Source organism: Chiloscyllium plagiosum, chromosome 24, assembly GCF_004010195.1.
Source record: "Chiloscyllium plagiosum isolate BGI_BamShark_2017 chromosome 24, ASM401019v2, whole genome shotgun sequence".
Lineage (NCBI taxonomy): Eukaryota > Metazoa > Chordata > Chondrichthyes > Orectolobiformes > Hemiscylliidae > Chiloscyllium > Chiloscyllium plagiosum.
The window spans coordinates 22,286,417-22,311,552 of NC_057733.1; the positions used below are offsets into that span (position 1 = coordinate 22,286,417).

Sequence of the window (25,136 nt, forward strand, 5' to 3'; positions counted from 1 at the left end):
AGTTTGTCCCAGGGTCAAGCTAGTGCAGAGAACATATCTAAGGTTCATCATCTTGCAAGTAGAATATAGAGCTGCAGAAGTGGTCTGCATATAGCTGGCTAAAAAAGGAGTGCTGCACCTCTTTCATTTGAGCTGAATTAACAACCAAAGTTTGTAATAAAAGGGTCCTGAATTACTCAGACACTCCATTTCATATATCCTGGAGACAACCGGATTAACTTCTACTCAAATAAAAGTACTGTGTATGTTGGAAATCGGAAATAAAATCAGAAAATGCTGGAAAATCTCAGCAGTTCTGGTAGCACCTAACTGCAGAAAGAGAGTTACCAATTAGAGTTCAATATGACTCTTCTTCACAACTAAAAGGGATTGGAAAATGTTATTTTTTATGCAGATAACAAAGAGGGAGAAGAAGCAAGTTAAAAAGATGGTGAGGGTACCCAAAGCAAAAGACAAATACAGCCCTAATGGCAAGAAAGTAGAAATAGAGACATCAAAATTATATAAATGAAGGTGTGGAAAGGAGGAAATGAATCCACTCTGCTGAACACAATGTCAAAAGAAACAAAACAATTAAGGTTTGACTGTAATATCCCTATGACAATAATTTCAGTTCAATTAGCATTTCTGAAGAACAGTCTATTGCTATCCTTTCACTAGTTCAGATATCTTTTGTGGACAGATGCTTTTAGGGCTGTCACCACAAGTGTTTGTTCAACCAAGTAGGTCTACATTGTTAGTATAATTGCTGCAACTTGCTCTAATATGCCAAGAGTGACCTGGTCATTTCTGCAATCATGTGATATGGATACACATGACTACAGATGGACCACAACAGCAGTATCATATCTTGCCTTTGGTCTAGGACACAAGTGTTGAGTTTGAGGAAGCTGAATAATGCATTTAAAAGAGTGAAGTGGGCATACCTGCTGGATGTAAAGCAAGCTAAGCAATAGCCAAACCACTGGATTGGGTTCCAACAAGTGGGCAAGGAGAGCATACCCACTACAACTGAGGAAGGAAAATTGCAGTTTAGCAGGCTCCAGGTTGGGTGGACCTGCTAGATTGGATAGCATGGTGCGGAATTAGGGGAAGAATGCAGAGGCAGTTTTTAACAAGTATATTATCCGATATATTAGCATCACTTTCTCAAAATCCACATAAACATCAATGACAACCCCTTAAATTTGTCAATTAACTTTTTCCTTAATTAATCTTTGCTTATCTTCATCTTCTAAAACTCACTAACAAAATGCGCTTCTATTTGCTTATTGGCTCATTTTCTTCGTATTGTGTAATCTCAGATTTAATTTATGTCAAATATTAAATTTATAACTTAAATGGTATTTTGCACAGAAGTGGATTTTCACAATTTTACAGATTCTTAACAATGCAAGAAATAACAGTAGAATTCAAATCAGGAAGCACAGATGCCTACCTGGTTTTGATTGGGTCATCATAGGTTATGCCCTTGGCCATTTCCTTCACAGACATCAATGCTACAAAAGAAGTGAAAACATTGTTTAAGACAGCTTGCCAATGTCTCCCTTTCAGCAATGTAACGCATGATTTGCTGTGGTAGGATTATGTCGAGACATTTTTTTAAAAAAAGCATTGATGGTCAAGCGAGTTCTCCAGAAGCTGAAGCCTAAGAATGATCTATAACAAATGTACATTTTTACATTCCCAGCAACTGTGCAACAAGCATAGCTATCGCCCCACAATATCTTCTTCGCAGGGAAGGAAATGGGGATATTCTCAGCTATATCCAAAATTGTGGGATTTTGATCAAGGGAAAATAGAAAAATGTTCTCAGTGGCAAGAGGACCAGTAACCAGAAGACTGAAAAAAAAATCAGCAAAAGAACCACAGATATGATCAGGATATATCTATTACAGTGAGTTACACTGCCTTAAAAATGGATGGAAGCAGATTCACAAATACATTTTCACAATGAATTGGACATATCTTTGAAAACTTTGCAGGACTAAGGAAAAAGAGCGAGCTAAGAAATCAGTGGCTGTTTAAAAGATGCAGCACAGGATGCTAGGCTCAATGGCCCTATGTGCCACATAATTATATGACTCTACACAAAGGAAAAACAATCTTTCTTATCAAACAAAAATATTCTGACACTTCAGAATTAGAAGAACAAATTAGAGGTTCTACTCCATATAATAAACTAACTGACAAGATGCAAAATGTCTCTCGAAGCAGGTAAATTGTCCCATCTACACAAGATTGCAAATGTTGCCAAATTAATTGATGCTAATCAACATGAAATCATTCCCAAGGAATATGGATAAGCTAAATCAATGGGATGACAGAAGCAAAATGCAACTTATTGTAAATGCGTATATCAGAATTTAGTAGAAGAAACAAATTATAAAAGTTACTTATTAAAAGGCAGTATACTTGAGAAAATAAAGTATCAATGAGACCGAAGCTTTTGGGTGGATAAAATTGCAATTTCATCATCTCAGGCAGTGACAAAAGCAAATATACTGTTACAACATTGAACTGAAGGTGTGACTGATTGGTCCAAGGATGTAACATTAATAATGTATGTTGTCTTGGTGAGGGAGAGGCATTTTGCTATGTTCAGTGCTAGCTTCATTGCTAATGGAAAGATTGGAAAGGTTCAAGAAAAGCTCTTCTCAAATGCAAACTGTACGCGACTGACTGGAGAATGAAAATTTCAGCAAGTTATCATTACAAACTGCTAAACTGAAAACAAAACGATAGACAGAACTTATATGGGTTTGAGTAATTTGGCAACATGTATGACAGAATCAGGTTAAACAATGTCAAGATGATCTCTTCACCCTTAATGCTGTTCACAAGTGCTGTTGTGAGCTTTTCGCTAGGCAGTGTGAGATACCAATCAATGGTCATTATTGATTGTCAAATGCCTTGTGTTTTGGTGTTAACATCTACTAACAATCAGGTTCTCATCTTGCCAAACAAGTTAAACATCTAGAAAACTTGACAGGAAAGCAGACCATATATCTAGCGCATTCAGCTTGCCACTTGCTCTGAATGACCTCCATGTTGCACATCAGCCAACAAAATCTCAACAGTGGTCTCGGACATCAACAAACGTGCTACTCCTTCATAGATATTTGTATTCGCCAGCTGCCAACTCATCTCAACTTAATCGCCATGTTAATATGCACTGGCTGTGGAAGCATTGATTTGCATTTCAGGGTACACCAGCAACTTGCATCAAAAGGCTGCAGTGATGACAAGATACCAACTTGAGTTTGCAGCATCTCAGGTGCTTTCTTAGCACCTACCTGCTTGCTCACAGTTTCCCTGTCTGGCCTTGCTTTACTTTATCTTGCTGTGCTAATTAGCACAGTCACAAAAACAGACATCCTGACTAGCCTTGTAAGAAGACAACTCACCACCACCTTCTCAAGAGCAACTCGAGTTAGGCAATAAGTGTTGGTCAGCCAGCGATGCCCATGTCTCACGAGTGAAGAAATGAAAAGTCTCCCAAATCCTGGTCACACAAATCAGCAGTGAACACACTTTAAACAATTTAAGAACAATGGTAAGTCTGAAATAGATCCTCATCAGACACTTGCACAAACACAACACATCAGACACAATTCCATCAGGGCGAACCTGATGGCATTCAAGGTCAAGAAACCAAGCAGATAATTTGCCCTCCCTAAATCAGACATTAACTATCTCAGTATAGATATATATGAGATCTTCTAGTCTGTAGACTTTAGGTTAAAGCAAAATGGTGATTGCTCATGAGTAGAGTGATAATTCCTTTCAAAGCCCTCTGTTTCTCTCAGGTGTTTTATTCTGACATTCTTTGTTTTCCTTCTCCACCTCCCAGACTGCAGGGCAGACTCTCATTTTCTTGCATTTCACATTTACTCTAAAATTGGAATTTCAAACATGCATGAATCTCAAAGAATCTTGATAACATCCTTAAGTTTCCATTCTACAGTCAGTCATATGCAGTTTGTTGTCATTACATTTGAGAAAAACATTTAACAAACTGGAATTCCAGAGCTTCATGAGTCTGTCAGGAGAACTCCAGGGGACACAAACTCTTCGGTTTTCCACTTTTTTTTTGAAACAGAACTGGATGGAGGCAGGTGAAAATAGGGAGATATGGAAGCAAGGTGGGAATCAAGGGAGACTGCTGAAAATGGAGTCAAGAGTGGAAAGAACATAAACATTAACACAGACAATCAACTGTGTTAATTTGATGAGACATTCATTTTCCAAATGTTACAACAATTAAACTGACCTCTGCCTTCAGCAACACTCTCCAGAATTTTCTCCTCCTCTTTTAATCGTTTCTCTTTAGCAGATTCTTTACGTGCTGCAAAACAGAATTGTGAGCAGGCATCTTCAATCCAGATTCAAAACCTTCGACATCATGAAAAAAAAGTGTGAATTTAATGCTACCCTCATTGAATTGTTCTTAAACTACATCCACCCCCACAGTCAGTGACAGACAGCCAAATAACCCATAGCTCTTGCTGGAATGCCACAGATCCCACTATTGACGCCAGACTGGCCTAAATCCTGCAATGTCTCAGATTGGCCCTTATCCACAGTCCCTACTGAAGTGCCCCATACTGTGCAGTGTTGCACTGAAAAGCTGAGTATTGGGATGTATCACGTTCCGCACTCAGTGTCAGACTACCCCATATCATTGGGACATGATTGAGGTATATATGAGGAGTATGCACAGAGTAAATAGAGAGCATCTGTTTCTCTTGATTGAGGGATCAATCATGAGAAGGCATCAGTCAAGGCGATGGGGCAGGAGATACAGAGGGGTTTTTGGAAGAAACAATTTTGTTCAGAAGGTGAATCTGGAATGCACAGCCTGGGAAGGTAGTGGAGGCCAGAAACTTTAGAACATCTAAAAAATATTTGGATGAGCACTTGAAATAATTCCTGACTGCCTTAAAAAGAGGGTAACACGGTGTCTCAGTGGTTTACACTGCTGCCTCACAGTGACCGGTGTTCAATTCCACCTTCAAGCAACTGCCTATGTGGAGTTTGCATATTCTCCTCATGTCTGCTTGTGTTTCCTCTTGGTGCTCTATTTTCCTCCCATCATCCAAAGATGTGCAAGTTGGGTGGATTGGCCATGCTAAATTGACCAAACTTTCCAGGGGAGTCAGATAGGTTTGCCATGAGAAATGGAGGGTTACAGGGATGAGGTGGGTCTGGGAGAGTGAGTGTGGACTTAATGGGTCAAATGGCTCACTTTCACACTGTAGGCATTCTATGATAACATTTAATAACATGGACAACTGCAGGAAAATGGGATGAGTGCACTTTTAGTGGTAGTTATCTTGGTGGAGACTCTGCACTGTGTGCATCTATATCCTGCAGTCAGTGTTCATTCTCTCACATCAAACACAATGTCGGACTGCCCCAGCTCCCATCGTGGACATCCGACTGCCCCTATGTTTGGTGACAGACTGCTCCAATTCCCAAGCTGACTGTCAGACTGTCTGGCCCATATCACACTGAGCGTTAAACTGCCCAAATCTTACATTGCATGAAAGACTGAATGTCAAGTTGATCATTGAGACCAACTCTTCCTCCGACAGAATATACATTTCCCAAAGTCTGCTTGACATGTTTAGTGGGATAGAAATGCTGTACCTTCTGCCTTCTCTTTCAACTGCTGGTGTTGGTCTAGCAGGCTGATATTGGACCGTGGTCCCAGAGGGCCATCGCCATCATCCTCTTTGAGGTCGCTGTCACTGTCCTGATTATCATCCAGGGCAACTTTCCTACGTATCCGCACCAGCTTCTCCATCTGGTTGCACATAGAAAACTATCAGTTTCCAACCAGCAGAAAGGAACAGAGTCAAACCATCACATGATATTCATGTTCCACGGACTATTTTACCCAATGGTTTTTCCTATCACTCATTTCAGATCTATATATTTCAAAGCCCACTTGAGCATTGCACTGCAATCTTTAGAAGTCAGTCCAAAAAAAAACCGATTGATCAACATTTAGGAACAATAACAGTACTGGCTAAACAAGAAACCAAAGTTACCCTCCTTGCACTATATGCACACAAACAAACCTAAGAACAGAACAACGTAAGAAATCAGAGAAGTGGATTACATGGCCCTTTGAGTACACTGAACAAGTATCCACAACCCTCTGAGGTACAGAATGATAAGGATTTATAACCCTTCAAGTAAAGAAAAGTTTTATTGCCTCACTGTGTCCCAATGTCTGAGAATAAAAGCAAAGTGCTATGGACGCTGGAGATCGGAGGTAAAGACAAGAAAATGCTGGAGAAACTCACTCGGGTGGCAGCAACTGTGGAGAGATAAGCAGTTAACATTTAGATTTGAATGGCAATCTTTTTGGCAACTCATGTTTTAGATTTCCCAGCTGGGAGAAACAACCTCTCAACTCACCAAAACATTCTTTGTTTCAACAAGATCACTCAAATTTACTCAACCTTTCATCACAGTGAAACTCTCTAAACCCAGTAAATCTTTGTTGTACCATGTCCAAGGGCAAGCATTCCACACAGTGGATCCAAGTTCCATTCTATGCAATGGGTACATGGTTTGACAGGAAGGTGTGTTTCTCCTGACAACAACCTGTTGACTCACTGGAGCTCAGAGCCACACATTTTTCAGAGGATCCCAGTGAGAGTCTATTCAACACTGGAGAACATCATATTGAAATATGATGTTATTCTCACCTAATCACCACACATACTGCATTCAGCACCTTCAATATTTCTTCTGGTTGACGGTCAACATAGAGGATTACTAATTCCTTAGCTGAGGGAAAATCGCAGATGGTAATCAGGAGACTTCCTTGCCATGTTTGACCTGAAGCCATGAGACTTCATGGGGTCCAGAGCCAAATGTTTTGGACTCCCAAGATAACTCCCTCCTGACTCTTATATCTCCATACTGCCCCCTCTGCTAGGACTGCCCCATAATTGGGACATCACATGCTGGGAATGGTAATGATGGACTGAGTCTGCATGTTAGTATTCAATGAATATGACAATGTTTCTTGGCCAGTTTGTGAAACGATCCTTGCAATACACAAGTCGATGGATTTAGTCTGGAGGGCAATATAAGGTTGACGAGAAATGTGTACTTTACTGTTTCTGGTGCCAAAATCAATGACAGGCAAGTCTTCCAGTTTTATTCTCTTCTGATTTTTTTTCTGAAAAGATCAACAGTTAACAACTGAGTTGCTTGCTCAGCCATTTCAAGGGCAGTTCAAAGTCAACCATATTGCCATATAGGTACATATGTAGGCTTGACTGAGAAAGGACACTGATTTCTTCCACTACTTGAACAGCACTAGTGGACAAGATGGACTTTTACAACAAACCATTAATCTCACGATAATTCTTATTGAGTCTTCGACCTTACTCCAGAATCCTTCACTTATCGGTTTAAATCACCCCTGCTACTACAATATGAACACACATTCACACAGCATTACTGAAATACTCTAGATTATTAATCTAGTGTTATTATCACCAGACTATTGTTAGCAATGAGAAACATGAGAGTTTTGTCAGTAAGATTAAAGTCCTTGAATTAAAGGAAAGTTGCTCCTCAGTTTGGAGGAATGATATTTCCCAGGGTTCAGTAGTCAGGGCATTCCTTTTCTTGATATATATTTATGACCTAGACTGGATGTGCCAAGAAGAAGTTTGACTCATGTATATCACAGAAGACTTGGAAGTACTGCATAACTGTGAAGATCATAGAGTCTAAAAGGACAGGGGCAAGATGTGAAATGAACAAACAAGTAGTAGATTAAATTTAAATTTAATCATATGTTTGGGTAAAGGATAAGATTAGGCAAAACAACTGAAGGGTACAATTCTCAAAGGGGTGCAGTATTCGGGAGGTTAACAGTATATGTAGGTAAATTAGGTTGTAGATTTGTTCTCAAACGTTTCGTCACCATGCTAGGCAACATCATCAATGATCCCCCAGTACTCTGCCCTGCTTGCTATTTATCTGTCTTGGTTTGTTGTGGTCGATGATATCATTTCCGGTCCTGTCTCTCAGAGGTTGGTAAATAGGATCCAATTCTATAAATTTGCTAATTAATTCGGAATTTGGCAACACATCCAAGGGTGTTAAGACGGTACAATTATGTGGATAGAAGGAAGAACCTGAGCTTTGTGTCCATGAAGAATTTAGAGAGAAGATTTAATAGAAATGTTCAAAATCACAAGGGGTTTCAGCAGAGTCAATACGGAGAAAATTGGAGGACACAGACACAATGTGGAAAGAAAATATAAAAGCCAATATGAAGGAAACATTTTTATTTTAAACAGCAAGAGGCAAGATTCTGGAATATACTACCCACGAGTATGGTGGAGGCAGATTAAGTAATGGCTTTTATAAGGGAAGTGGATAACTATCTGAAGAGGAAAAAAAATGGCAGGGGATAGGGTAAGGGAATGAGATCAGCTGAATTGTTCTTACAGAGAGGGGGCATGGACATAACAGGTCGAATGACTCTCCTCTGTGTAAAATCTTCTGTGAACTCTAATCTCTCCCTAGCCCTCTCCCTCTCGCGACTGAAGTTTTCAGGGCTTTGCAACATAATCTTGAACTTGGTAGCTGTTTGGCTATTTTCTCACCTCATCTACTTGGCCCTGAAAGTGGGTATATGGTTTGAAAAATTTGTTTTACAGTTTCATCAGTATGATGTCAGATCAAAAGGGTTCAATTTCAATAGATGTTAGAGGAAATTGCTATCTCCTCAGCATACCAAAAAAAACATTGAAGTTGGAATGATAAGAAAGAAACCACATAATAGTAAGAGAAAGTCAAGCTTCATAAAATTATTCTGCTCAGACTCAAGTCTCACAAATCCACGGAACACTCACCAACTGTTGTTTCCTCTGCTTGACAGGAACGTATGGAACGTATTGCTCCTCTTCTTCCTCATCCTCTGGCAGCGTACGCTGTAACACAAGATAGCCTGTCACAAGATAGATAAAGCAGTTACTCCTTCACCAGAGACTGCCTTCGGTGAAATGTCATGGGGACTGGAGTAAATACTTTCCTTTGAGGAACCATCAGCATAATGTATACAACATGCTGCCCTTCTGAATTTGAGCTCTATCTTGTGGAAGCGTTAGAGTTTAAAAATATCAGGGCACAGCACTGTCATAGGCACTGAGCAAGATCTCACCTGTACTTCCAGCAATTTGAAGGGAAGAGAATCAAGGGAACAGAGTTCAATCATTCAACTTCTCAAACCTGTTCCACAATTCAGCAGATCACGGCTAATCTGTACATCAACTCAATTTATCTGTGTTTTTTCTCCTTGACATTCCTTTATGTCCATCTTGACAAAACAAAACTACAAATTTCAGTCTTGAAAACTCCAGTGAACCTCAGCACTTCTCAGATTTCAACAACCCCTTGGGTGTAATAGTAATACGTGGTGAAATCAGTTTAGCTCCATTGTTTGGATCATTGGTTTGCAGAGCAGTGTGACGGCAACAATATGGGTTCATTTCCCATCACTGGTTTGAGGTTACCATGAAGGGCTCTCCTTCTCAACTTCTTCCCTCGCCTGAGGTCTGGTGGCCCTCAGGTTAAATCACTGTTACGTCGCTTCTCTCAAATGGGAGAGCAGCCCTAAGGTCTGATAAGACTATGGCGACACAATACCAATACCACTACATGGTGAATTTACTATTGAAGGTCTGGTTCTATTTTTCAAGTTATACCCCTTTCTTCTACACTCCCCAGCAGAAAGAAAATTCTCCATCCACTCATTCAGCTTCAGAAATCACCCTGAAGTGTGATGGAGCCAGTGATTATGTAATGGAATGTGATATGAAGCGAAGATAACAATATCAATATTTCACACACTTTTCTGTTCATCGAAGTCAAACGTCATTCTAACTGCCTGACAAATTAAAAGTTGTAGATCAAGTGAAATAGTGATGAGACAGTGCTAGGTGTTTTTGCATGTCTGAAAACTAATATATCTTTGTTTCGTATTCTCAAGGAGAAGCCTATAGGTGAGAAGTAGAACAACTGCACTGTTGCGCACTCTTGGCATTAAAGGAAATATTAGATCTGACTCCTAGTTCCTGAGTGTCCTAAAAGCTGGTGGGATCAGGAGTCAACTAAACATGACAAAAAAGTGAGATGGATAGATTTTTGTGAGGGAAGCATATCAAAAATAATGGAACCAAAGTTTATTAATGAACACAAGATATAGATCAACAATGATGTCATTAGGTAAACAAACAGTCTCAAGATTCAAACTGCCTCCTTCTATTCCAAGATCTACAGTACAGTTTCACAATAAATTTGTAAAACTTGGAATAGTGTTTTAATCAAGTAACATTCCTTGAATTTGAATTTCAATATTGGTTGTAACTCAAAAAAGAATAATTTCAGTGCTAATTGAGAAGGACACTGGACAAAATCCCACTTGAAAGGAGAACACAAAATCTAGGCAAGTGCAACAGAGTCAGTGCCTGTCAGTCAGTTCGTAATAAATGAGTATGATTCTGTCAAAGAGTTAGTATTGAAGAAGTGCTGCACTGTCAAAGGGTATGTGCTTTGGCACTGCAACACAGTCAGGAAGTTAATACTGAAAAAGTGCTACACGATTGGAGGACACATGTTACATAGTTCCAGTCATACAACATGGAAACAGACACTTCTGTCCAACTTGTCCATGCCGACCAGGTTTCCCAAAAAACTAGTCCCATTTGCCTGTGTTTGGCCCATATCCCTCAGAGTAAGAATAGAACTGCCTCAAAGTCAGTACAAAAAGAGCACCACACAAAAGAAAAGTCATATTTGAGACAGCACTTCATTGATAGAGAGTGTGTAATGAGGGATTGCTGAACTGTAAATTAATGCTAGGTAAAAACAATGAATGCAGATGCTGGAAACCAGATATTGGATTAGTGGGGCTGGAAGAGCACAGCAGTTCAGGCAGCATCGGAGGAGCAGCAAAATCGACATTTCGGGCAAAAGCCTTTCATCAGGAATAAAGGCAGAGAGCCTGAAGCGTGGAGAGATAAGCGAGAGGAGGGTGGGAGTGGGGAGAAAGTAGCATGGAGTAAGAGCTTCAGGGCAGAGGAAATGACCTGGGAGTTGCAGTGGGAGAGGGTCTCCCTGAGACTCTTGTAGAGAGAGGAGGAAAACTTCTTCAAGGCAGGCATCCTTGCAATTAATGCTGCACTGTTAGGAATTCAATCTTTAAGGAGAACTTCAATATAGAAGAGTCCAGACTTAGAAAACACGACACTGTCGGACAGTCAGTATTCAGGGAACACTGCATAGTTGAACAATCAATAAAGAAACTACTTCACTGTTGAAGAGTCACGGCTTTGGAGGGATATGGACCAAGGGCACGCAGGTGGGACTAGTTTAGTTTGGGATTATTGTCGGCGTGGACTGGTTGGATCGAAATATTTGTTTGTGTTATACGACTGAGAAAGCCCAGCAATGCCGGATGTATCGCTTTTTCGACATGCTTTCTCTCTCTGCTGGACATAAATAATCTGACAGTCGTGGGAATAGCTTGCCCGGTTTCAGATCAATACTTAATTCTCAAAAATCAGGGGCTGATCTTCCAGGTCATTATCAACATCCATTTTCTTTACGGGATGTGTTAAGCGTATGCTTAGCAAACGCATTTCTGTCATTTTGAAAATGTCAATGGCCGCTCTAAGGTGGTGAAGGAATTACGGACATTGTCTCTCTGTCACAAATACACGTTATCAGAACCACTTTAAAGACCCGGCCCCTTTTGTTTTGTTTTGTTTTGTACCTTCGCTGTTCCACTTTCGGCCTCCATTGCATCCTTACAACTATTGCTTCCGGTGTGTCCGCTAACTCCCACTGTCGTTTCCGGTCCGAGCGGCCTGTGTCCCGGAGGCAGGTCGGGGCTGGGGCCGGGGCCGGGGCTGATCGACAATGACCCAGACAATAGGTGACGGAGAATCACATAACGAGGTGGCGGAAAGAGAGAAAGGAATGGATTGCGAAATAAAAAAAGGTCATAATATTCCACTTGACGAAAACAATATTGAACAAAAGACAAATATGCTATTCTCTGTAACTATGACAAACGTAAACTTTCCATTTTCCCTCCCGGTCCTTTTCGAAATGTTCGCTCGAATTTTAAAAAAAAGTGCAGGTGACGGCCATTCGGCCCATCAGCTCTGTACTGCTGCCTCTCTGAATGAGTAACTATTCCAGGCGCACTCTGATTCCTCCACGTTCAACACCACGGCATATTCACTGAATAAATTTAAGAAAGAAATTATCATGTTCCAAATTACTTCAAATAAGAGAGGAATACACTATTCACAGGTTTGGAGACTGTTCTTCTTCAGATTCCCTTTTTGAAAGCAGGACAGAAAGGGTTGCTCGGCAACCATCACAAACCCCTCCCCCCCCCCCCCAAGTCTCTTCCAACCAACTTTTCCAGCAGGAAAGGGCAAAGAATTCCATCTCTTATCTCACTAAAAGCTTTGATTGCCTTTTTTTCCAAAGTCACTTGACTTTCTAAAATCAACAGGTAGAATACAGCCCACATGAAATCATTTGCCTCATTTCTTTGAAAAATCCAGTTTAATTCAGAAAGTGTCCAAAGATCCAGATTCAAGTACCATTCACCTGGATATGTGCAATAATGCCGTGAAAAACATCATATTATGCTTCAAAAGGGCATGGACAAGTTCACTGAATGTACAGACAGATCGCAGATGAAGTTCAGTGCAAAACAATGTGAGGTGATTCATTTCAGTAATGTTACGATTGAGACGTGAGGAATGTATTTGTCATCAAACTCCATTACTTTGCAAGCCACACCATTAGAAAAATGTTTTGAATAAATATGTGGTCCCAATCATAGGAAAACATCAAGATAGTATAAAGTAAAGGATACAATGATATAGTGGGGGCAGAAATATAGAGAGTTTATACGTACCCATAAATGAAGTAGTTAAGGTTGCGGGATCAGTTATTGAACCATGCAGTGTCATTGGCTTTAAGAAGTCATGTTGAACTTATATAAAGTTAAAAATCAAATAACACCAGGTTATAGTCCAATAGGTTTATTTGGAAGTACTAGCTTTCGGAGCACTTCGTCAGGTAGCTAACAGGGCAGGATCATAAGACACAGAATTTATAGCACAAGATCATAGTGTCATGAAACTGATATGATATATTGAACAAATCTAAACTGCCGATAAGTCTTTCATCTTTTAGAATAGATTTCAGGCTTCAATTCATTAATGTGTAAATCCTAGAACTTCTTTCAAGTCACATTCCCGAGATAACTTAAGATTTTATGAAATAAAGTTGACATCTCAGCTCAGACAATGTAAAGGTGTGAGGTTAGAGTTTTTCTGAATGCAAATCTTGAGTCAGACTGATTCTATTTCCAAAGTAGGAATGTATAAAATATTGCATGTATTGACTGTCTGCATTGACTGCCTGTGTGCAGCAAAATAGAATGTGTCTGCAAATACACATAGATTTATATGTGTGTGTACATGCATGTTGGGGGGGGAGGACAGAGAGAGTGTGTGTGTGTGAGAGAGAATGAGTGCGTGTGTCTTGCTCTTGATGTGCATGTAGGTGTTGTAGAGGTACACGTGCAAGTGTTCTGGGAAGAAGGCATGCGAATGGGGTTCAACAATGTATCAACCATGATCGAATGGTCATAGAGTCATACAGCGTGGAAACAGGTATTTTGGCCCAACTCGTCTATGCCAACCAGTTTTCTTAAACTGAACTGATCCCATTTGCTTGCATTGGAACCATATCCCTCTAAACCTAGTTTTCTGTCCAAGTACCTGTCCAAATGTCTTTTAAGTATTGTAATTGAACCCACCTCTACCAACAGCATATTTCATATATGCGCCATCCTCTGTCTGAAAAGGTTGCCTCAGAATCCTTTTAAATCTTTCCCCTCTCACTTTAAACCTATGCCCTCTAGATTTGAATTTCCTTACCTTCGGGAAAAGACCTTAGTAATTCACCTGATGTTAGCTCCTCATGATTTTATAAACCTCTATAAAGCCACCTCTCAGCCTCCTATCCTCTAGGGACAAAGGTCCCAGCCTTGCCATGCAACTCAAACCCCCCAGTCTTGGTAACGTCATTTTTTGCACTCTTTTCAGTTTAATAACATCCTTCTTGTAGTAGCTTGACCAGAATTGTACACAGTACTCTAAATGCGCTCTCACCTATGTCTTGTACAGCTGTAAAATTGCATTTCAACTCCTGTACTCAATGCGCTAACTTAAGCACCTTCTTCATCACCCTGTCCACCTGTTACAGCACTGTCAAGAAACTATGTACCCACACTCTTGGGTCTCTCTATACAAAAAGACTGCCCAGAGCCCCACCATTAACTATATAAGTCCTGCCCTGGTTTGTCTTGCCAAAATGTAGCACCTTGCATTTATCTGAATTAAACTCCAACTGGCCCAGTTGATCAAGATGGCGTTGTACTGCTAGATAACCTTCTTCATTGTCTACTACAACACCAATTTTGGTGTCATTCACAAACTTACTAAATACATTTATATTCTCATCCACATCGTACATATACATGATGAACAAAGTGGACCCAACACCAAATCTTGTGGAGCAGACTTGATGAGCCAAATGATCTAATTCTGCTCCTGTATCTAATGGCTGTGACTTATGACCAAGATAGAGAGCTTATGTAGCAAGCAGGACAGATGTAGATGACAGTGACCAAAATAAAGAGATTTCACTATGAAGAGAGAGATCTCATGATCAAGACAGGCAGATTACACAACAACTGAGACGGAGGTTGTTCACAAAATGACCAGGACAAACAGATCACATGATCAAGACAGCAATATTGCATAGTGACCAGAACAGAGACATCTAATTTCTTGGTAGTACAGAACTTAAACATTGACAAAAAGAGGCATGATGTCAAAGCTTTTATTTTTGCACTCATCATTATTGGAATGCAAGAAAAGAAACAAATCTTCGAAAGGGACAACAATTTATACAGCAGGAGAAGAGGATGCTGATTGATTGGACCATGGTTGGAATGGAAATGTAGCAGAAACTGTTAAATGTCAACTTTAGCTAGCTGATTAACCACAAAACAGGCAAGTAAACTTTGATTGGTCAGGATTCGGAGATGCCGGTGTTGGACTGGGGTGTACAAAGTTAAAAATCACACAACACCAGGTTATAGCCCAACAGGTTTAATTGGAAGCACACTAGCTTTCGGAGCGACGCTCCTTCATCAGGTGATCGTCGCTCTGAAAGCTAGTGTGCTTCCAATTAAACCTGTTGGACTATAACCTGATGTTGTGTGATTTTTAACTCTGATTGGTCAGGTAATTGTCATGGAAAATACAACAGGTTTCGGTATTGTCCATAATCCTTTCTCCTATTGTCCATGCTCCTGTGTGTGAATATGTGTAACTTTGAGCACATGCAAATGAATGCCCTGCAAGTCCAGCTGGTAATCTTGAATTGCTTTCAATGTATTTCTGAGCATAGTCAAAAGTATTTAATAAATATAGTTCAAAAGCATAAATACATCTAATACTGGACCTGATGTTCTGAGTTTTGTACTCAGCCTGGTAAAGCACTTTGAGTATGTTGCCCACTGTAGACGGAAGAACATGTTGTTTGATATAGTCTGCCAAGCATTGGAACATAGGCCTACATATCTGACATTATACTAGCATTGAAACTCAAGTACCCCATCACTTATTTGTATGGTTGGCAGGATGTCTTTTTGGCAAGATGGTGGGATCTTGTTAGCAGAGAACCTTTATTCCTGATGAAGGGCTTTTGCCCGAAACGTCGATTTTGCCTGTCCTCGGATGCTGCCTGAATTGCTGTGCTCTTCCAGCACCACTGATCCAGAATCTGGTTTCCAGCATCTGCAGTCATTGTTTTTACCTTCAAAAAATTAGCAGCAGGGGTTCCATTGACTAAAAGCTGAACTGGACCAGCTGCATAAATATTGTGGCAACAGGAGCAAATCAAAGGTTAGGAATTCTGTAGTGAGTAACTCACTTCCTATGTCCTGAAAACCTATCCACCACCTATATGGCACAAGTCAGAAGTACTTCCATACTTTCCACTTGCCAGGATGAATGCAGCTCCAAGAGTACACAAGAAGCTTGACACCATCCAAGACAAAGCAGCCCACTTGATTGGAGTCCCATCCACCACATTCAACATCTACTCCCTTCATCATCAATTACAAGATGCACTACATATAGGCTCCCTTGAAACCTTCAAACCTACAACTTTTACCAACTAGAATTAGAGGTGTATTGTCACAAGTACGGGATACATAGAGTGAAAAGCATACCAAATTGCCATTTCCAGCGCCATCTAAGGTGTAACTTAGAAAAATAAAGAAATAATATAGTCCTTATAAAGCTAGGTAAAAAAAGATACCCAGGTACAAATTTTTGAGGTATAAATTTTTAAAAAAGGATAAGCGAAGCAGTTGTGTGGGAAAATCGCCACCTACAAGTTCCCATCCAAGTCACACAACATCCTGACTTGAAGCTATATTGCTCTTCCTTCACTGTCGTTGGGTAAAAATAGTGGAACTCTCTTGCAGCAGTATGGGACGTGCTACACTATAAGGACTGCAGCGGTTTAAGAACGCAGCTCACCAAAATCTTGTTGAGAGTGAGATTAGCATTAGGTTTTTGGATCTCGGTATAAAGCTTATCTGTTTCACCTAGCCCCAGCTTTGTAATGCATGATTAAAGTAGTTTAGAATGTTTGAATGGGTTAATGAGTTTAAAAAGATGATACAGTAATTGAATTGAAACAGGAGACAGCTGGTAACGCAAGAGGAAGTTTAAATCATTTTGGACAGAGGAGACAAGTTGTGTAGGCAAGGGTACATAGGTTGGACTTTGGAGACGATCACAAGTGGGAATCTACAGCCCAACGCATGAATGAGGAACCTGGAGTTTGAGACTGACCAATTTGGCTAAACACAGATAATATTGTGTGAGAATTGTGGTGTTTGCATTTTCTTTGTAACTGGTTTGAGATGTGACCTGGGTTCGATTCCAGCCTCTAATGACTGTGTGGAGTTTGCACATTCCCCCCGTGCCTGCGTGGGTTTTCTCCAGCTTCCTCCCACAATCACAAATATGTGCAGATGAGGTGAATTGGCCACGTTAAATTGCCCATAGTGTTAGGTGCATTAGTCAGGAGTAAAATATAGGGTAAGGGAATGGATCTGGGTGGGTTATTCTTCAGAGGGTCGTTGTGGACTTGTTGGGCCGATGGACCTGTTACCATACTGCAGGGAATCTAATCTAATAAGGCATATTTTACTCAGTATTTTTGTCTGTAACACTTGCTCCTGTTACCTTGTAGACTAATGATGCCATCAGCCAGGAGTCATTGATCCATTTCCAGGGAAATAGAGGTGGCAACAAATGCTGGCGTAGCATATTCCTATGAATAAATTATAAAAATAATGTCTTGGTTCGTCTCTTGTTCACATTTTTGAGGACCTTTCCCTTTTGCAGAGTAATCTGAACTCGTTTGGGCACTTTTCAGGCCCCAACATGGTAGACCTAGGCACTTTTGTGAGTCTGTAATGTACAGTGAGGGATAGGCTACATCTAAAATATCCTGCGTGATAATGGCTACTCCGATCACTTTAAATCACACGAACTCGTGATATATCATCACAGCGATCAGACATTTATCGACGGAGAGGGGATCGGGGGCATGGGAATTTCTGCCGGGAGTGGCAGAAGGAGGTAAGGAGGGAGTGGGGATGTTTATTGTTGGGGAATTGGAGAATCTAGCAGGGAAGGGAATGTCTGTATCGGGGATCTGTATGGTGGGAAGTCAAGCCTCTACAAAAATCCTATAGGAGGGCATGGAAAATCGACTGGAAGGGAGGGTACGTCTTTACCTGCCGACGCTTGGACAAGTGTGTCTCTATCGGGGACACAATGAGCTTTCTGGGTTGAGCGGACCTGGACACTGTCGGGATTTTTAACTGCTGTGACAACAGGCAGGCTTTAGGACCCTGTGGCAGTGAGTGACGGGGCTTTACCAGCTGTTAATTGAATTCTCTCTCGGTTTCTGGGCAGTTCTGTGTATGATCGGCTTCGACTGATGATGGTGTCGTCCAGGACAGTGACAATCGTGACTCTCTCTGTTGCCTTGGGTTTATTCTTTGTCTTCATGGGAACCATTAAATTGACGCCAAGACTGAGCAGAGATGCTTACAGCGAGATGGTAAGCAGCAATGGGTGAGCAGGTGTCTAACAGGCACACAGTATTACTGAGCACTAAACACACAACAGCGTTTGAATTAGACACGGGGCCTGTACCAACCAGCTTCTAGAAACCGCTCAGCATAAACACAACAAAGGAGAAAAGCAGGCAGGAGAAGCAGGGAGCTATCACTGCCTAGGACTCACATTAAGTGTTGTTACTTTGCAAAATGAATTATTCATTTCAGACTGTGAACAAAACAATAAATACAAAAAAAATGCTCCCAGGAATTCATGTAGCCCCTTAATTGTAATAAAATCCCCCAAGGTGATTCACAGGAGCATTTAAAGAAATGTGTTAATCTATGGAATTCCTTGACAAGTGAAGTAGTATTTGCTACTTCAGTAAATGTTTTTAAAGCTAAGGTAATTTTTTTTAACAATAATGGATTTAAGGGATACGGTGAGAGCACGGTTAAGTGGATCTGAGACCAGAAAAAGACGAGCCATGACCTTATTGAATGATGTAGCAGGCTCGAAGGGCCGGATGGCCTACTGCTCCTAGTTCTTATGTATGTTCTTATGAATATTTGACACTGTGGCACATGTAAGGCAAAGTCTTCAAAAGCTTCTTCAGAGATTAGCTTTAAAGGGTGGAAGGGTTTTGAATTTCAGAGCTTGAGGCCAAGGCAGCCGGAGACACATGGCAGAAAGGATGGAAAGTTGTATGGCTGTAGGTAAGAATGTAAAGAGAGACAAGTATGTTGAGGGATTTGAAAACAAGGATGGGAATTTTAAACCTAGGATCTTGTTTAACTGTGAGCCAATGTAGGTCATCAACATAAACGGTGGGGGTCATGACAGAATGGGAGTTGGTGCAAGTTAAGACAAAGATAGCAGAATTTTGGATGACATCAAATTTATGGACATTGGAATGTGCAAGATTTGCTGGTAATTCATTGGAATAGTCGACTTTAGAGACAATAAAGGCATGAATAAGAGTTTTAACAAATGAGCTGAGGCAGGGAAGTGAGTCAGGTGGAAATCTGTGGTCTTCGTGATGATGCAGATGTTTGGTTGAAAGTTCAAAATTGGGCTCCAAATAATAACAAGACCAAAAACAGTCTTGTTCAACTTTAAACAGTTGTCAGGGATTAAAGACAGAAAATAATGGGTTCAGTCTTTTTAATATTTAACAGGAAAACTTTTCAGTTCATCCACTACTGGATGTTGGATAAACAATGTAAAAAGTTATCAAAAGTGGAGGAATCAAGAGAGGTGTTGGTGAGATGGAGCTGGCTATGATCAGCAAATGTGAAAAATAATGCTATGCCTTTGGATGATGTTGTCGATAGGTAGCCAGTCGATAGATAGTTAATAAAAAGAAATGGAGGGGCCAAGAATAGGTTGTTGGGGAAAACTAGAGGTAAAGGCTAAAAGAAGACATTTTAAAAGATGCTGTGACTACAATTTGCTCGATAAGATTCAGATCAGGTGAGAGAAGTCCAACCCACTGGACAGGTGTTAAAGAGGGGTGATATTACCATGTCATCAGTGCAGATGGGTCAAGAAGGGACAAGGAGAGAAAGTTTACCTTGGCACAGACATATGGCAACAGTGATGGAGTTGAAAGAGGTGGTGGTGAGATAGAGTTGGGCCATTTGTGATTTTGATCAAAGCTGTTTAAGTATTCTGGATTGGATGGATTCAAACTGGAGTTCTCATAAGATACTAATGGATTTGGGAGCAACATATTCAAGAAGGTTGGAGGTTGGATTGAAAAGGGAGATGAAGAAATGCTAGTTTATGGCTGATGGGATCAAAAGTTTTTTTCTTTTAAGGAGAGGATTTTTAGAATTTATTGACCATCCCTAAAAGCCTTGAGAAAGTGGTGGATAGCTGCTTTCCTAAACCACTGCAGTCCATTTGGTGTAGATAACCGACAAGGCTGTTAAAGAGAGACTTCCATGATTTTGTCCCAGCCACACTGATGGAACAACAATATCTTTCCAAGTCAGGATGGTGAGTAGCTTGGAGGAGAATTTGCAGGTCGTGGTGTTCCCATGTATACCCTATCCTTGTCCATCTAAATAATAATGTTCATGGGTTTGGAAGGTGCTGCCTAAGGAGCCATGGTGAATTTCTGCAGTGCATTGTGTTGATGCTAACACTGAGCATCATTGGTAGAGAGAGTGAATGTTTGTGGTGCCAATCAAATGGACTGATTTGCCCTGGATGTTCTCAAGCTTCCTGAGTGTTGTTGGAGCTACACAAGTGGGGATCATTCCATCACATTCCTGATTTGTGCCTTTTAGATAGTGAACAGGCTTTGGGGAGTCAGGAGGTGAGTTATTCACTGCAAAATTCCTAGCCTCTGATCTTCTTTTGTTGCACAGTATTTATTTGGCTGGTCCAGATCAGTATCTGATTAATGATAACTTCCAGGACATTGATCATGCAAAGATGATGCCCTTGAATGTCAAAGAGCAATAGTTGTATTCTTTCTTTTTAAAGATCACTATTACCTGGTGCTTGCATGACATGAATGTTACTTGCCTCTTCCTGGCCCAAGCCTGGATATTTTCCAGGTCTTGCTGAATTTGCACATGGCCTACTTCAATATCTGAGGGGTCACAAATGGTGCTGAAATTTGTACAGTCAATGAACATCCTGACTTCTGATATTATGTTGGAAGGAGGATCATTAGTGAAGTAGCTAAAAACTGATTTGAAGGCAAGATGGACAATGCCATCTGAACTGAGAAAATTTAGTAAACATAGTCCAAGAAAGAAGGTGGCATAGTCAGTAGTCTAATGTGAAAAGAATCAAGGAATCAGGCTGTGGGTCTTATAGTCATAGTCCAGGGAGGATGTAAGGAAGACAGGAGAGAAGCGCAAGAAATATGCAAGTTCAATGCTTGGACAGGTGGAAACCTCACTAGGTTTGGCCCAGCAGGCTACTGGAAGGGAAGGACATAGCAGAGCCAGTTTATTAGATTATCTAGATTTTAATGACAAAGATGCCCACAAATGAGTCAATAAGGACTTTTGCCATCATATTTCCCAGTGCAGTTATGGATGGGCAACAAATAAGCATCTTAACAGCAACACCCACATTCTGTGAAAGAATTTTTAAAATCTGCCACACTGCTCCTGCTCAAAGTGTCATCGGTTATGTCTCATTTCACTGTATACAGTACACACAAAGTGACCATTCCCAGTTGTCTTAAATGCGTAGCTTCACCATTGAGTTTTCACAGTGATTTCAGTCAAAAGATGCAGAGGAGAAAGAAGCACATTTTCATTTACGTTGAGTTTCTATGATCTTGAAAATGTTGCCTGAAAGCACTGTAAAAGCAGTAACATACAGTAGTAACTTTCAAAGCGGAAATAGTTCAGTACTTCAAACAGAAAAAAGATAAGACCATAAGACATAGGAGCAGAAATTAGGCCATTCAGCCCATCGAGTCTGCTCTGCCATTCAATTATGGCTAAGAAGTTTCCCAACCTATTCTCTCGGTTTCTCCCCATAACCCTTGATCCCCTTGATAATCAAGAATCTATCTACCTTAGTCTTAAATACACTCAATGACCTGGCCTCCACAGTCTGTGGTAGTGAATTCCATAGATTTGCCACTCTGGCTGAAGACATTTCTCCTCATCTTTGTTCTAAAAGGTCTGCCCTTGGGTCCTCGTTTCTCCTACCAATGGAAACATCTTTGCAACGTCCACTCTGCTCAGGCCATTCAGCATTCTGTAAATTTCAGTAAGATCCCCCTCATCCTTCTACACTTGACGGTGTATAGTCCCAGAGTCCTCAAATGTTCCTCATATATTAAGCTTTTCATTCTTGGCACCATTCTCATTAACCTCCTATGAACCCACTTCAGGGCCAGTACATCCTTCCTCAGACATGGAGCCCAAAACCATGCACAATACGAAAGTGCAGGACTGTGGGGAAAAAGTGATATTAATTAGATTGCCAGCACAAGCATGATAAGCCAAGTAGCCTCCGTTGCATTGTAAAGTTCCAGAAAATCCTCCTCAAAACTATATTAGGATTTTAATGAACAACTAACGCCATCAATTTTCAATCATTTTAATTTCAGAAAAGAGCTTATAAGGAATATGCCAAGGCCCTGCCAGTGTTAAAGAAGATGGGTATCACATCAGTCCTGCTGCGAAAGTTAATTGGCACACTGGAATTGTCATGTGGCATTGTGATGACACTGGTACCTGGGAGGCCCAAGGATGTGGCTAACTTTGTACTGCTTCTGGTCATGCTGGCTGTGCTTTTCTTCCATCAGCTGGTAGGTGATCCACTCAAGCGCTACGCCCATGCACTTGTCTTTGGGATCCTGCTGACCTGCCGGCTACTGATCATTAGGCAGGGGGATGACAAGGACATGGTTCCAGGAGGCCTGATGAAGGAGGTGCAAGCTAGTGGAGATACCAAGGCTGAGACTGAACAAGACAAAGGGAAGCTTAAAACCTCCTAACTCGGCTCATAGCAGTGGAGTTTGGGCACCAGGCAAATTCCCCCCGGAATCTTACAGGATATTTATATCACACTGCATTCAGTTAGAAGTGAATGATTAATATTCCTTGAAGACCTGGTGACAGGAAATCTCAGAGAACTTACAGGACCTCTCCACTGAGACAAAAATTCAGTTCGATCCCAATCAATATTCTTCAGTATAAAATCCTCATGTCCCCAGTCTGTACTTACCTGTGTTCTATATTAATGTTAAACACATCAGCCAAGGGGGATCATTCACAGTTGAAAATGAGACCTCAAATTCACTTCGTGGAGAGAGGGAGGAAGTGACAACCTCCAAATAAAGAGAGAGTTTCACCAACAGTGAAGTTTCAACTTTGAACTAGGCTCCCAGAAGTGATAAGTTCTCTGGAAGATTCAATCCTACACATGCCAGTGAAATGAAACCAAACTTTCCCCAAGGTCAGACTTCTGCTTCTTGTAGACAAAAGTTTTTCGTGACTGGAGTCATTGCAAGAATTGGAAATGATTTACTTTTCAAAATGCAACATATAAACTGGACAGTACACAGCAGCAGTAGCCATGGGCATCCAGAGATTACGTCATGGAAGCTGGATGGATTTCAGCTACAATTTCCACTCCCTCTCCCCATTACTTATGTCTCTCTCTCTCTCTCCCTCTCTCTCTCCATCACCTACCTCTTTATCACCTCCCTCTTCCTCCCCATTATCTCATCTTTCTCCCTATAGCCTCTCTATTGCTGTTTCTTCCCTCTCTTTTCTCTTTTTTCCTCACTCTGTTACTTCCCTCCCCCCCCTCCTCCATTAACACACTCAATCATGTTGCCGATAACATTTTTTTTTCACTTCAGTTATTTGTTATGATGGGTGATTAATGAAAAAAGTTGTATTGTAGGGAAGGGCAGTGAGCAGACTGAAACCTTTTATCACTAGGAGGAATTGTTGACTTTCAGACGAGGGGATTGTAGCTGCTTTAAATAACGTGGACGATGGGAACAATTGGATGTCAGAATTGAATTATCTGTAGCCTCAAAATAAAGAGAACAGACCCGATTAACCAAATGACTGTTTATCCAAATTTCACATTACAAGATGAAATCAATGTCAATGCTGTTGGCTTTAGTGAATCCGTGCATGTTATCTTATTTTATTTAATATGTTTTGTTAATTACTCTCAATTAGAAACATAATTTCTGGAAAATCAAACAAAAATGTTGAAAAATAAACAGCCACACTGACAGAATCTCTTCTGTATTACTTCATGTCACTACTGCATTTTTCAAAACTCAACAGAAAGATTCTCCTCTCTTGAAGGTGCTGTCACTGGAACATAGGTTTGCTACTCTCTGCGCGCGCTGACTTTCACTGGTTGGGTGCTGGTCCACTCATCTCCTGAAGGTGCAGATTCCAACAGGATGCCGGTCCCCTCCTCTCCTGAGGTTGCTGACTCCAACTGAGACAGAGATGTCCTACCTGACTGCAGGTGCTGACTTGCAATAGGATGTGATTGATTGATGCTGGAAATGTTCTGTCTCTCGCCTCTAACCATTATCATGTCACTGTTTATCATAGATGTTGGTAGTAAAAGGATAAGTATATGTAGGGTTAGGATTTGTTTTACATTTTATATGGTTAAAGCTTTTACTTTAATTTTACCATTAGACAACTGTTGATTTTTACTGCAGCTGCAGCTAATGAAATAGGAAAAGTTCATTACCAGGATGCTTTGGAATTTAATGTGTCCAAGTACAATACAAACGCCTGTGCTGTTAGATTTTGCTAAAATCCATGTCTTTATTAATTTTTTGTGAAGTTAGATAGCTGAGGCAGTCCTGAGACACAAAGTGGGACAATGGAACCCAAGATATCAATTTAAATCCCCAGTGATAGCCAAGTTGTCATCTTTTGTTTTCAAGAAACTATACCTTCTTATTTACAATAACACTTGTCTTGCCAAAGTGAATCAACAAGTATAGTAAGAAATCAACGATAAAGTTCTTAAGATCTTTTTGCATAGTCAGGTTCAGCAAAGTTGCATCCCTAACTGGGGCAATTCAGTAATATTGTTAATTCCTCTGTGTATCTCCTGGTCAAATGCATTGTGCATGTTTGGTCTTTGTTAAATACAATAAACAGAGTATGTTGCAAACTGTTTGGATATCGGAATCAAATTTGTTTACATAGAAAGAGACCATTTAGCTCATCAAACCTGATCTGCTGACTTTCAGTTCAATCACAGCTGATGACTTGTTTATTAACTCTATTCACCTACCTTGCTTTGATAACCCTTAAAATAGGAGAAAGTGAGGACTGCAGATGCTGGAGATCAGAGCTGAAAATGTGTTGCTGGAAA

The 25,136-nt window shown here is 40.6% G+C and overlaps 2 protein-coding genes across 3 annotated transcripts in view; one reads left to right on the top strand and one right to left on the bottom strand.

The window, feature by feature from the left end:
* Positions 1 to 11,918, bottom strand: part of LOC122562067 (probable ATP-dependent RNA helicase DDX41) — a 45,623-nt gene extending 33,705 nt beyond the window's left edge. The window contains exons 1-5 of the mRNA XM_043714545.1: positions 11,816 to 11,918; positions 8,895 to 8,972; positions 5,653 to 5,809; positions 4,274 to 4,348; positions 1,439 to 1,499 (exon numbers count right to left, since the gene is read on the bottom strand). Coding sequence (XP_043570480.1) covers positions 1,439 to 1,499; positions 4,274 to 4,348; positions 5,653 to 5,809; positions 8,895 to 8,972; positions 11,816 to 11,842 — 398 coding nt within the window. The 5' untranslated portion in view covers positions 11,843 to 11,918. The remainder of the gene's footprint in view (positions 1 to 1,438; positions 1,500 to 4,273; positions 4,349 to 5,652; positions 5,810 to 8,894; positions 8,973 to 11,815) is intronic.
* A 5,677-nt stretch (positions 11,919 to 17,595) lies between these two features.
* tmem35 (transmembrane protein 35) lies at positions 17,596 to 24,929 on the top strand. 2 transcript variants are annotated; one of them, XM_043714547.1, is made up of 4 exons: positions 17,596 to 17,801; positions 18,141 to 18,288; positions 22,375 to 22,575; positions 24,098 to 24,929. In XM_043714547.1, exons 1-4 carry the CDS (start codon positions 17,770 to 17,772, stop codon positions 24,140 to 24,142), a joined length of 426 nt encoding a protein of 141 aa, XP_043570482.1. In that variant the 5' UTR covers positions 17,596 to 17,769; the 3' UTR covers positions 24,143 to 24,929. The 2 variants fall into 2 exon arrangements, with proteins under 2 accessions (XP_043570482.1, XP_043570481.1); XM_043714546.1 differs by having other exon boundaries at positions 17,600 to 17,801; positions 22,375 to 24,929.
* Positions 24,930 to 25,136: the final 207 nt, after the last annotated feature.